The sequence below is a fragment of the Simochromis diagramma genome, unplaced genomic scaffold (genome assembly GCF_900408965.1).
Source record: "Simochromis diagramma unplaced genomic scaffold, fSimDia1.1 OVJJ01000516.1, whole genome shotgun sequence".
Lineage (NCBI taxonomy): Eukaryota > Metazoa > Chordata > Actinopteri > Cichliformes > Cichlidae > Simochromis > Simochromis diagramma.
Window position 1 is genome coordinate 79,248 of NW_024386938.1, and position 13,322 is coordinate 92,569.

The window sequence follows — 13,322 nt, forward strand, 5'->3', positions numbered from 1 at the left end:
GTCAAAGAGAAAAATAACTAAAACAAAGGGGCCTTATTGAATGACAGAGTTTTCCTGCATAATGTCACTATAAAACAATATCCAGTAAATGCTCCCATGGTACTAAAATACCTAACAGTTCCCCTCTTTTATTATTTTTTAAAATAATAACTCAAATAGAAAGGAAAAATCACAAATGTAATAACATAATATAAAAAGCAAATCATAAATGTAATAGTTCACAACCTAATGTTCAATATACACATCAGGAACATCATTGGTAACATCTGGCACATCCTCAGGGATCAATTTGTGCTAATTGCAAATACATTGAAGTAGCTGTACTGGTAGCTATATGGGTTATAACGTGAGGAGTGTACTAGGTGGGTGTCTTGCCAAGTGGAGCATGAGGTATTGTCAGCAAAATGTGGCTTGCAGAAATGTGAACAGGGTTGCAGTTTACAATACAAAATAGTAAATAAAAATCCTAAGGTTAATGCAGTAGATATGATTAATAACCTAAATATATAAAAAACACAGTTCTTCAGTCGTCTCCTGGCCTGGTCCCAGGTTCGAGAGACCCCGTATAAGCGTTGTGTGATGACAATGGGCATTTCATTTTCTCCATTATCAGGATGGAATGAGTCTATCTTTATCAGGTTAGACATTGTGTGGTACTCTAGGCTTTCTGTTCCTGCTGAATGTCCGAGTACCTTGTTGTTGTTCAGGTGGGGGATCAAAGGGCTTTCTGAGTCTTGGCTCTTTCAGGCGTTGTGTGTTAATCAGTGATTGTGTGTGTGTAGGTGTATTGAATCCGGGCGCTGGCTCGCCTGAGTCGTCATCTACTTGATCCGACGCCTTAGGTGGTTTGGTGGGGCTGGTCTTAACCCTGCTGGCATGAATCCACTGAGGTTGTCCGTCTGTTAGGATGCTGGTTCTCGTCACTGCAAGTACAGTCTGGGGGCTGGAACACGCGGCCTCCCCGAGTGCCCTTGGTTTTAGCGACTTCACCAACACCGCATCTCCTGGTTTCCACGGATGGGTTGGATCTGTGGAAGGGAGAGGCTGAGAGAGACAAACTTTCTGATAGTTATTATTCAGTGTTTCTACCAGGTTATGAACATAGTCAGACAATGCAGTGTCTATGTCCCCTTCCAATAGCGGTGCCCCTCTGGAGGCTGACCATGGTGTTGGAAACGGTCTTCCCATGATTATTTCAAATGGAGATAATTTGGTTGCTGCGGATGGAGTCATTCTAATCTCGCAGAGGATTTGAGGAAGTAGTTTGATCCAGGTCATTCCTGTTTCTATCATTGCTTTAGTCAGGCGATTTTTTATGGTCCTATTCATTCTTTCTACAACTCCTGAACTCTGAGGATGGTATGGCACATGATATTTCCAGTCTATTGCTAGAGTTTTAGCACACTTTTGAATTACTTCTGATGTGAATGAAGGTCCTCTATCACTGTTAATTTGGTGAGGTATTCCAAATCTGGGTATTATTTCATTGCACAACTTTTGACAGACTACTTCTCCAGTTTCTTTTGATGTTGGATAAGCTTCTACCCATTTACTAAATTGATCCACTATTACCAGTAAGTACTTGATGCTTCCTTGTGCTGGCATGTGTGTAAAATCAATTTGTAATGTATGAAATGGGAAATCTGGTTGTGGTAAATGCTGATGTTTTGCTTTTGAGCTACCTACATTAGTTCGTGCACATGTTAGACAGGTTGCTAATATGCGTTTTACTGCGTGTGATGTTTTCTCAATTACAAATCTTGATTTTATTGCTCCTATTACCCCTCTTTGTCCGACATGACTCACACCGTGAAAATGGCGGACAAGGATTGGCAGTAGTGAAGATGGGAGGGCAATCAAACCCTCAAGGTTTTTGTATAAGCCGTCTCTGTTATCTAAGGTACAATCATTACTTTCCCAGTAAGTGTAATCTGAGGCAGAGGCTTGCTCTTGTATGAATTTTAGGTCAACATTTGTTTCTAAATAGTCTGGGAGTGTGACAAGTGGCAGCTGTAAAGGCAAAGATAATACTTCCTTTCTGGGTGGTTGCTGTGAGGCAGCAGCTGCTTTCGCGGTTACGTCTGCAAGAGCATTTCCCACTGCTTCGTCTGTGTCAGCCGTGCTGTGCCCCTTCGTTTTAACAACTGCAATTGCCGATGGCAGCTGTATAGCCTGCAAAAGTCTTTGAACAAGATCAGAATTAGCGATTGATTTTCCATCAGCAGATGTGAATCCTCTTTGTCTCCACAATGTGCCAAAGTCATGCACCACACCAAATGCATAACGGCTATCAGTGTAAATTGTTACCCGCTTATCCACATGTAGCTCACAGGCGCGTATTAAAGCCATGAGCTCTGCTTTTTGTGCTGAGTGAAATGGTAATGAGTGAGCCTCTAGTATGATGTCAGGCAATGTCACCACCGAATAGCCACAAAGAAATGAGTTGTCATTTGGTTTTGAACAGGACCCGTCCACATAAACAATGACTGAGTCTGGGATTGGTGTCTGCTCTAAGTCTGGGCGTGGTGCTGTGGATTCCTGTATACGTGTCATACAATCATGAACGTCAGGCTCGTCTGAACCATCCTGTCGGTCAGAGGAACACAGCATACGAATAAGTAAGTGTGCTGGCGAATTGGGTGTGCTGCTTGCTTTTATAGTGAGATTTGCTGTTGAAGTCAGTGTAGCTTCATAACCTGAGCGACGTTGTGCGGTCATATGTTGTGTAGTTATGTTTGCTAGAATGGTCGTGACCTGGTGATTGGTGTGTAGAATAGTGTCATGTGAGAGTGTGAGCTTCTCGCAGTCCCTTATCATGATAGAGCAAGCCGCTACTGCTCTCAGGCAGGCCGGCATCCCCTGAACTACTGCTGGCAGCACCTTTGAGTAGAAGGCTACTGGACGGTAGCCACAGCCATGCTCTTGGGCCAGTACACCTGCACAGGTTGTGCCGTTCTCTGTGACGTACAGGTGGAACGGTAAGTGGTAGTCAGGCAGACCCAAACAAGGGGCGGAGGTCAGCGCTCCCTGTAATGCATTGAAAGAGGCAGTCATTTCTGTTGACCACAGTATTCGAGGAGGCTTGTCTTTTTTGCAGCATTCACGCAGAATGTGGTCATGAAAAGAACAGTCTGGTATCCACTGTCTGCAATAGTTCACCATGCCTAGGAAAGACAGCATTTCCTTCTGTGTAGTGGGCTTAGGGACAGAGGTCACAGCTTTGACCCTGTCTGTAGTCATGGAACGTTGTCCGTGAGACAGTGTAAATCCCAAATATTGAACAGAAGTCTGACAGTACTGCATTTTCTTTGCTGACGCTTTGTGGCCAGTCTGTTGGAGGTGCTGGAGTAGCATGTGTGTGGCAGTTTGACATAGTTTTTCACTTTCAGCACAGAGGAGGAGATCATCCACGTACTGTATCAGGGTACAGCCCTCTGGAGGAATGAAGCCGTCCAGGGTAGCACGTACCACCATTGAGAAAGCCGCAGGGCTGTCTACCATGCCTTGGGGTAAGCGAGTCCATGTGTACTGCTTATCTCTATGTGTAAAAGCAAATATCGGCTGTGTGTCCTCATGCACAGGCACTGAGAAAAAGGCGGAGCACAAATCCACCACAGTAAAATGTGTAGCTGTTGCTGGAATAGCTGTCAGTATGCTGGGAACGTCTGGGACGAGAGGTGGCAGAGGTATAATGACTGCATTAATTTGCCTTAAGTCTTGTGTGAAACGCCATACGCCAGGTTTGTTAGGCTTTGGCACAGGATTGACAGGAGTATTATATGGAGATACTGTGGGCTTTATTACTCCAGCTGTCAATAAATCTCCTATGATGATGTCTAGGGCTGCGGCTTTTTCAGCGGAAATGGGATATTGCTTGACATATACCGGCTTGTTGTGTTTCAGCTGAGCATGATAAGGTGTACAGTCAATAAATCCTACATCATTCTCACCTCTTGACCATAATGTCATGTTTTGATATTCAGCTGGCAATGTGACAGCAGAGATAGTACAGTGTATGGGGTAGGTTAGATCTATGTGTCGACATGGTGCAGTAATGTCATAGCCTATGTCTGAGTTATGTGACAAAACCACTGTTTGGCCTTCACTGGTGTGAGCAGTTATCATGTTGTTGAACAGTGTGAGAGAAACAAATATGTGGCTTCCAGGCATGGGGTTACCTGGTAGTGGTGTCTGTACACGTTTTTGGCACAGTGTGTGACGTGGGGTACCAGTCAGATGGATATTGAGTTCATTCTCTGCTGAGGCGTCCAGCTGACACAGAGGCTGTTCCTTCTCCATGGTGTCGGTGCATAGGGCAGAGAAAACATAGCTGTTATCAGTATCTGCAAACATTTCACCCTTTGTGTTAAATGAAATACACAAGTTCATTTTTGCCATTAAATCTCTGCCTAATAGATTCACAGGCGAGTTTGGAATAATTATGAATGGATGATATGTAATTTCATCTGGTTTTGGGCCCCAGCGTGTCTTTAGAGAATGAGTTTTGGGGCATTGCACTAGAGTTCCGTTTATTCCCATGGTGTTGATGCACACAGAGGAAACAGGCCCACTATAGAATTTTCCAGACAGTGAACTTTTAGTGGCTCCACTGTCAACTAAAAAAGAATAAATCTTTTCACCTATTTCTATATCTAACATGGGCAAGCTTTCTGTGTTACGGGACAATTGCAAATGCAGCATCGTGTGTAGTGCTTCACACTGTCCCTCATCCTCACCTGGGCCTCCCTATTGTCGGTCCAGTCTTTCGTTATCATATGGGTGGGGATTAAAATGTGGATTATAAGGTTGCTGCCTAAGTGCAAAGGGGCCATTATTTTGATGTGATTCCTGTCTGCGTTGCCAGTTACCTTGTCTGTAAGAGCTCTGCTGACGCCTAGTGGCAGGAGCTGGTCCTGTGTTTTGTGGTTGAGACCCACGTGCTGCTGATTTGCATTCCCTCCTCCAGTGTCCTATTTTTCCACAATAAAAACATACATCTCCATTCCTATCTCTCCTTCTGAAATCTCCCTGCTGCGCTTGTTGAGGGGGCGGGGCCCCTGCATACATCATTTTTTCACTTTCCTCTGAGCCTTCAACATCAAAATTCAACATCATCTTAACACTTTTAGCCTTCGTGCTGTTGGGGAAAAGATCTGCACCAGCTTTTGTTTTGACAAGTGTGATAAAGTTCTTTATTTTCATGTCATAGAGATTATCAGTGGCAGTCAGCTTCAATAGTTGTGAACATTCTGGATGAATATTGTTTAAGAATGTTGTTATGAAAATCTGGTCATTTCCTCCTTCAGGCATGCATGCCTCATTAGTCCAGCAGTGCGTGAAACGTTTCATAAAAACTAGAATGGATTCATCTGGCTTTTGCTTGCACATGGTTACTGCATTTAAATCAATTTTATCTCTAGACATTGTGAGCAGAAATTTCTTTAGATTTTGAAAAAAGGCTGTGATTTTGTCATCGTTTATCCACAAAAACGAGGTGGTGTTGGCTGCTTGGTCATTTTTAGGGTCTAGTTCCTCTACTTCTTCAATAAGCTGAGATTCAGTCACACCTGGAATTCGTTGACATAATATATATCAATAATCAGGCCCACCCAAGTGGTGGTATCTGGTACTTCTCTGTAATGCAGAAACAAAGGCTGTAGGATTTTTTATCGGACCCGTCTAAGGTCTTTGAATTATTCTGACCCATGGTCAGTGATTTCCAGAGGGGTTTAGACGCTTGAAGGATTTAAGTTAGTTTTTTTTTTTGCTGTGGCACACCTGAGGTTACTTGATTTTTTGCTAGCAATTTTATCTTTTTAGTGAGCAACTTCTCACTTTTTAACGAGCAACTTCTCGTTTTATGACCCCAGGCAACTTCCTGTGTCCTTTCTGCTGGTGAGCAACTTCTTAGTTTATGACAGCAGGCAACTTCCTGTGTCCTTTCTGCTTTAATTTACAAAACAACAGGCAACTTCCTGTGTTTCTATGTGGGCCACTAACAAAGGCTCCTCAGCGTATCCCACTTGTTACTATGTGGGCCACTGAAGAAGGCCTCGTCAGCGTATCCCGTTTCTATGTGGATCACTGAGAAAGGCATAACACAGTCTTATAAAAATAAAAAGACACGTGCCTACCTTCGTCAGGATCCCACTTCTGACACCAAAATTGAAGGAAACGGTTTCCAGGGCCTAATCCGTGGATCGACTTCCTTCGAGGCGTGGACGTCTATCAGCAGAGAATGTACCTTCACCTATCAGCAGAGAATGTCCCTTAGTCTGTAACACAGTCAAATATATTCTCAAGTAATATTCAAGCATGCCATTCAGCGTGTTAGTACGAGCTCGGGAGCAGCTTGGGAGAACAAGAAAACAGAGACTGCTTCAGGTTGTCTTCCCAAAGTGACTCAACTTTATTCACAAGTACAACAGTTTATATAGAGGGTAAAATTCATGAGACAGCAGATTATCAGTTTAAACCAGTACAGACCAAGATAAGGGAGCGTCTTCCTGCCCTTGGGTGAAGAAGCATCCTTTGTATAGTTTATTAGTTCAGATACAATTGTGATTATCTCAGCGACATATTTTCAAGGCACGAAATAAAGAGTTCTTTCATTAGTGAATTCTGAAACAAACCATCTGGCCTTCAACAGGCGTCTCCTAAGAGATTTAGAAACTAATGTAGCTGAGGGAGTGATCTCTGTGGTATTTCAACCTTGTACCAGCCTGTGATTCTCACACATCAATTCTTGGGTCAAAGAGAAAAATAACTAAAACAAAGGGGCCTTATTGAATGACAGAGTTTTCCTGCATAATGTCACTATAAAACAATATCCAGTAAATGCTCCCATGGTACTAAAATACCTAACACTGAGGTCACTGGACAGAGAAGAAAATACCAAACTGGGAGACGGATGGAGACGAAACATCTGGAAGATCAGAACTGTACATTTTTAAGTGTAAGAAAAAAAACAGACAAAATATTTGTAAATATTAAGTTTCTTGTTTATTTTGTTTGTTTGTTTTTTTTGTTTTTTTGGAGTTAATGAATGATATGCTTATTTTGTGATGACAAAAGACAACAGGTGCAGTTTGTAATGAGAAGAAAAAATGGCCGTTAACTTGAGGTTTCAAATGAGTTCAACCTTACCACCGATCAGTTTTGTCTTTGTTTTTTCAACATTTATTTTATTTTTGTCATAACGTTGATCGTTAATCATGTGACCATCCTGTAGCAGGAAGATCGCTGTAGCAGAAGTCATCTCCACTGAAGCCCCCTCACAGCAGAGGGCCAGTCATGCTGTTTATTAGGATTTGCTAGTTTTCAGTGAGAAAAAACATTTTCATCAAGTTTTAAATCCTTTCGTTGCTCTTTTCTCTGCGATTGTCATAAAGTCGTCGTCCTCTTTTCAAGCCTTAGCTCGCTTTTATTTTGAAACATGAGCAAACGAAAAAAAAAGGAAAAAAAAAGAAAGAAAAAAAAACAGTGAGTAGTAGTGAAATGTTGTAAAGATGTAAATACAAACAGTTTGCCTTTCACAACTTGTTGGTTACAGTGATACAGTGCAATACTTACTTTGAATGCAAACAGTCTTCCATTTTTAGTTTGCGTCACATTGTTCACAGTTTAACATCAACTGTACGGTTTGCAGAAAATTTTTTGTCTTCTGTATAAACGAAGGGCCGCTATGGCTACTGCTACTGACCTGTCCCTGGGACAGCAACCTCCCACAACCACTTCCCAACCCATCAGGGAATACAACTTTTTCCATTGCAGTTGGTGGCTAAAAGTGGGACACTAAGCATCTCTTGGCCTAGGCATGACTAGAGCTTAAGTAATCAATTTCCCAGAAAACTCTAGTAGCTGTTTGAAACCTGTTGAGGTACATTCAATCTTTCCTAGTGATCATGGTTGCCAGGCAGCCACCAACCACTTTTTAAGGCCTTTGTGACTTAAGATTAAAAAGGAAGCTTATGGAGGTCTCATTCTGAGTTCTATTAGTAAGTCGTGCTGTTCATCAGTATTGATCAACAGCACATCTTAAATGTCAGTAACATAAACATATATTAATTGCCTAACTGTAACCATGATTTCCATGTACATGGTATGCTATAACCAGAGGCAGAGCCAGACATTTGAAACACCCGGGGTTTAGCATGCGGTAGTAGGGTAGTATGCATGTGGGATTTCTTTTTTCTTTTTTTCTTTTTTTTTGGGGGGGGGTAGAAATGACTGAAAGATTAATAGGCTCTGTTTTGAGTTTTGTTCAAAAAAGAATGACTTCATATAGGGAAAAATATATATCACATGTGCAGGACACCTTAGACTAGGTTTTTAATTAAGCAGCAAGGCAGAACAAAGTCGGGGCTGCATCAAGACACTGTCACGGGCTGGGTCTCCGACCCAGCACTCTGAGTTTTCTTTGTATTTTTTGATATGTTATTAGTTTGTGTTATTTCCTATCTGCCTTTAGTTTAGGCAGTTATTGTTCCTGGGTTTTCTATGTTTTGGGGTTTTGTATTTATTCATCACGTATTAGGTCTGTTAAGTTGTGTTGTCATGTTTAGTTTTAGTATTTCCTGTTTTATTCTGACAATGTCATGTGTTCTTTGTTCATTGTATTTAGCTTTCCTCTCCTGGTCCTGTCATTAGGTTTATGTTTGTCAGCTGTTCCCCCATGTGTCCCCACTTCCCCTGATCACCTCATGTCTGTATTTAAGCCTTTTGTTTTCTTCATGCCATTGTCGGTTCGTCTGTTTATTTCACCAGGGTCACAGTTATAGTCATGGTCTTAGCCTGTTTACCTCACCTCAGTCATAGTTCTAGTTTTTGTCTGTTATGTATTATTAGTCTTAGTTATGGTCTTTGTTTGTTATTCTCCACCACAGTCATAGTTTAGGTTTTGGTCTCAGTACCATTTAGTATTTTGTTTCTTAGTGTTTTGCCTGTTTATTTTGGTCTCTTGGTTCATTCCCTGCCGTCATCGCAATAAAGGTTCACTTTTCTGTTAATCATTACAATTCCTCGTCATCATCTGCTTTTGGGTCCTGTTTCCACACACATCGGCGCACCCCGCCGTGACAGAACGAACCGACCAGTCATGGACCCAGCGGATTCTGCTCTCACCGAGTGTCTGGAGGGGACTGCTCGGATCCAAGCGATCCTTGACCGCATCTCTACAGCGCCCGATTTGAAGAGCAAGCTGGTAATGATTAACGTTGCTGAAGCTATTATGGAGAGGGATCCCCGCCTTCTCCAGCTCCCGGACTCACCTGCCATAGTTGATGCCTTTACGAGGATAAAGGAGATGCTGCAGGCCCAGGGACTGTCGAGTCAGGAAATGGCTTCCAGCACCCACCAGTCACAACAACTCCACAATCAGTCATCTCCATTGCTGCCTCCGGAACCTGAGTGTGTTCGTGTCGGTTTGCTGAGATTCGCCGCAGCGTCACCACCTCTCAGCTCACCAGTTTCCACGCCCTCATCACAGTCTCGCCATACTCCTGTTACAGTTCAGCGCGAGGAAGCGCCGCACACCATAGACTTGGACGACGACGAGCGCCAGTCTATATTTTGCGCTCTCTTGGAGGAGGAGCTCCGGTGGAAGCCGTGGCTCATTCCGGAGCACGAGCACTCTTTCCGGGGAACTCGACTGGCTCTCGGGGGACCTCGGAGTTACCAGGGACTTCCACCTATTTCACCACCGTCTTCCACTCTCAAGAAAAAGCGGCGTGCGCGCCATCGGCGCTCCACACCACGAACACAAGTGAGTGATTATGTTTTGGCTCCTCATGTTTTTTCTCCGGAGGTTTTTGAAACTGACCCTGCTTCTCCGGTTCATGAGCTCGGCTGCAAAGAGACTGTTTGCACAGGAAATGCTAGCCATCAGGCTCAGCTAAGCTGTTGTGGGACTGCAAACCAGGCCGTTTTGGAGCCGGGGACGGAGGTGCAGCTTGTGCAGCCTTTTTCAGTGTTAGCTGGAGGGCCCGAGGAGCCCGTCCGGCCTCACATTTTGTCTGCTGGAGGTTCAGGAGAACCCAGCCGGCTTCATGCTTCGTCTGCTGGAGGGTCAGGAGAATCCAGCCAGCCTCATGTTTCGTCTGCTGGAGGTTCAGGAGAACCCAGCCAGCTTCATGCTTCGTCTGCTGGAGGTTCAGAAGACTCCAGCCAGCTTCATGCTTCGTCTGCTGGAGGTTCAGGAGAACCCAGCCAGCTTCATGCTTCGTCTGCTGGAGGTTCAGGAGAACCCAGCCAGCTTCATGCTTCGTCTGCTGGAGGTTCAGGAGAACCCAGCCAGCTTCATGCTTCGTCTGCTGGAGGTTCGGGTGAACCCAGCCGGCTTCAAGTTTCGTCTGCTGGAGGGCCCGAGGTGCCCGTCCAGCCTCATGCCACGTCAGCTGGGGGTTCAGGAGAACCACACCAGCCTCATGCCTTGTCAGCTGGAGGGCCCGGGGAGCCCATCCAGCCTCATGCCTCGTCAGCTGGAGGGCCCGAGGAGCCCGTCCAGCCTCACGCCTCGTCAGCTGGGGGTTCAGGAGAACCGCACCAGCCTCATGCCACGTCTGCTGGAGGGCCCGAGGAGCCCTTCCGGCCTCATGCCACGTCTGCTGGGGGGCCCGAGGAGCCCTTCCGGCCTCATGCCACGTCTGCTGGGGGGCCCGAGGAGCTCGTCCAGCCACCTTCTGCTTCACCATCTGTGGCTGCAGCGCCACCACCTGCGGCTCTCGTGCCGCCACCTGCAGGACCACCACCTGCTGCGCTACCGCCTGCTGCTTCTGCGCCTCAGCCTGAGGACGACACCTTGCCTGGTTCTGCTACACCTCAGTCTGAGAACTTATACAAACTCATTTCACCCACTATAGACTGTGTGTTGCTGCAACTTACACAGCCTCCTGCCATGTCAGCTGGGGGGCCTGAGGAGCCCGTCCAGCCACCACCTACGGCTGCCTCACTGTCACCTGGTTCTGTTTCTGCTTCGCCTGTTCCAGCCTCAGCTTGTGTTTCGCCTGTTTCAGCCTCAGCCTCAGCCTGTGCTTCGTCTGGTCCAGCTCCGGCCTCTGCTTCTGCTTCGCCTGGTCCGGCTCCGGCCTCTGCTTCTGCTTCGCCTGGTCCGGCTCCGGCCTCTGCTTCTGCTTCGCCTGGTCCGGCTCCGGCCTCTGCTTCTGCTTCGCCTGGTCCGGCCTCTGCTTCTGCTATGCCTGGTCCGGCCTCTGCTTCTGCCTCGCCTGGTCCGGCCTCTGCTTCTGCCTCGCCTGGTCCGGCCTCTGCTTCTGCCTCGCCTGGTCCGGCCTCTGCTTCTGCCTCGCCTGGTCCGGCCTCTGCTTCTGCCTCTGGTTCGTCTGGTCCGGCCTCTGCTGCTGCTTCTGGTTCGTCTGGTCCGGCCTGTGCTGCTGCTTCTGGTTCGTCTGGTCCGGCCTCTGCTGCTGCTTCTGGTTCGTCTGGTCCGGCTTCGGCCTCTGCTCCGCCTCCGCCTGGTCCGGCTTCGGCCTCTGCTTCTGCCTCGTCTGCTGCAGCCTCAGGGCCTTCGTCTGCTGCAGCCTCAGGGCCTTCGTCTGCTGCAGCCTCAGGGCCTTCGTCTGCTGCAGCCTCAGGGCCTTCTCCTACGCTTGGTCCAGCCTCAGCCTCTGCTTCTGCCTTGTCTGGTCCAGCCTCGGCCTCTGCTTCTGCCTTGTCTGGTCCAGCCTCGGCCTCTGCTTCTGCCTTGTCTGGTCCAGCCTCGGCCTCTGCTTCTGCCTTGTCTGGTCCAGCCTCGGCCTCTGCTTCTGTGTCGGCCTCGCCTGGTCCTGCGGCTGTGTTGCCGCCGCCCACGCCGCGTTTTGCCCCTTGGAATCGCCGGCCGCTTTCCGGGCCGTTAGCTGGACATTGTTGCCATCGGGGTCGGCCGCCTGAGCTGTTGAATTGTGACCTGCTGTGCTCGCGGCCTCCGGGTCGGCCCCCTGAACCTTGGAACTGTGACCTGCTGTGCTGTCGGCCTCCGGGTCGGCCCCCTGAGCTCGTGGACTATGGACTACTGGACCGTTGGCCTCCGGGTCGGCCCCCGGAACTTTTGATCTCTGGCCTGCTGTGTTCTCGGCCTCCGGGTTGGCCCCCGGAACTCATGGATTTTGGCCTGCTGGACCGTCGGCCTCCTGGTCGGCCTCCCGAACTTTTGGACTCTCTTTTGTTGTGCTGTCGACCTCCGGGGCGGCCGCCTGAACCGCTTCGCCATTCGCTCCTGTTCTGCCGGGTTCATGGTCGCCCTCCTGAAGCTGGGTCTTGGGCTTTTGTGCCCTTGTTGTTTTTGGCCTGTGTGCTTCTGGTGCTTTGTTTTTTGGCTTTGTTTCCGGCCCTCCTTCCTGGTCCCCCTCCGCCCGCCCTGGGTGGGTTGTTGTGGTTTTGTGTTTGTTTTCTGGGTGTTTTCGGGCGTCTGGAATCCGCCCTTAAGGGGGGGGCTCTGTCACGGGCTGGGTCTCCGACCCAGCACTCTGAGTTTTCTTTGTATTTTTTGATATGTTATTAGTTTGTGTTATTTCCTATCTGCCTTTAGTTTAGGCAGTTATTGTTCCTGGGTTTTCTATGTTTTGGGGTTTTGTATTTATTCATCACGTATTAGGTCTGTTAAGTTGTGTTGTCATGTTTAGTTTTAGTATTTCCTGTTTTATTCTGACAATGTCATGTGTTCTTTGTTCATTGTATTTAGCTTTTCTCTCCTGGTCCTGTCATTAGGTTTATGTTTGTCAGCTGTTCCCCCATGTGTCCCCACTTCCCCTGATCACCTCATGTCTGTATTTAAGCCTTTTGTTTTCTTCATGCCATTGTCGGTTCGTCTGTTTATTTCACCAGGGTCACAGTTATAGTCATGGTCTTAGCCTGTTTACCTCACCTCAGTCATAGTTCTAGTTTTTGTCTGTTATGTATTATTAGTCTTAGTTATGGTCTTTGTTTGTTATTCTCCACCACAGTCATAGTTTAGGTTTTGGTCTCAGTACCATTTAGTATTTTGTTTCTTAGTGTTTTGCCTGTTTATTTTGGTCTCTTGGTTCATTCCCTGCCGTCATCGCAATAAAGGTTGACTTTTCTGTTAATCATTACAATTCCTCGTCATCATCTGCTTTTGGGTCCTGTTTCCACACACATCGGCGCACCCCGCCGTGACAGACATGAGGACTAAACCCCAATTCAACCAGACCCAGAACTGATCCGGAATTAAAACAGGACTACAACAGTTCAAAATCAGGACTACTGAGGACTTAACCAAGACAGAACCACAATCAGAACTAGATGATAGTAGCACTAAAAATCATCATAGACTTGCACTACACTTGTTTTTTTTAATTCTACCAAAG

General features: G+C 46.7%; 1 protein-coding gene across 1 annotated transcript; it reads right to left on the reverse strand.

Moving 5' to 3' along the window:
• Nucleotides 1-286: 286 nt before the first annotated feature.
• LOC120736911 lies at nucleotides 287-6,112 on the reverse strand. The gene has a single exon (XM_040037287.1). The coding sequence runs from the start codon at nucleotides 4,699-4,701 to the stop codon at nucleotides 640-642; it is 4,062 nt and encodes a 1,353-aa protein (XP_039893221.1). The 5' UTR covers nucleotides 4,702-6,112; the 3' UTR covers nucleotides 287-639.
• Between the last annotated feature and the right edge of the window lie 7,210 nt (nucleotides 6,113-13,322).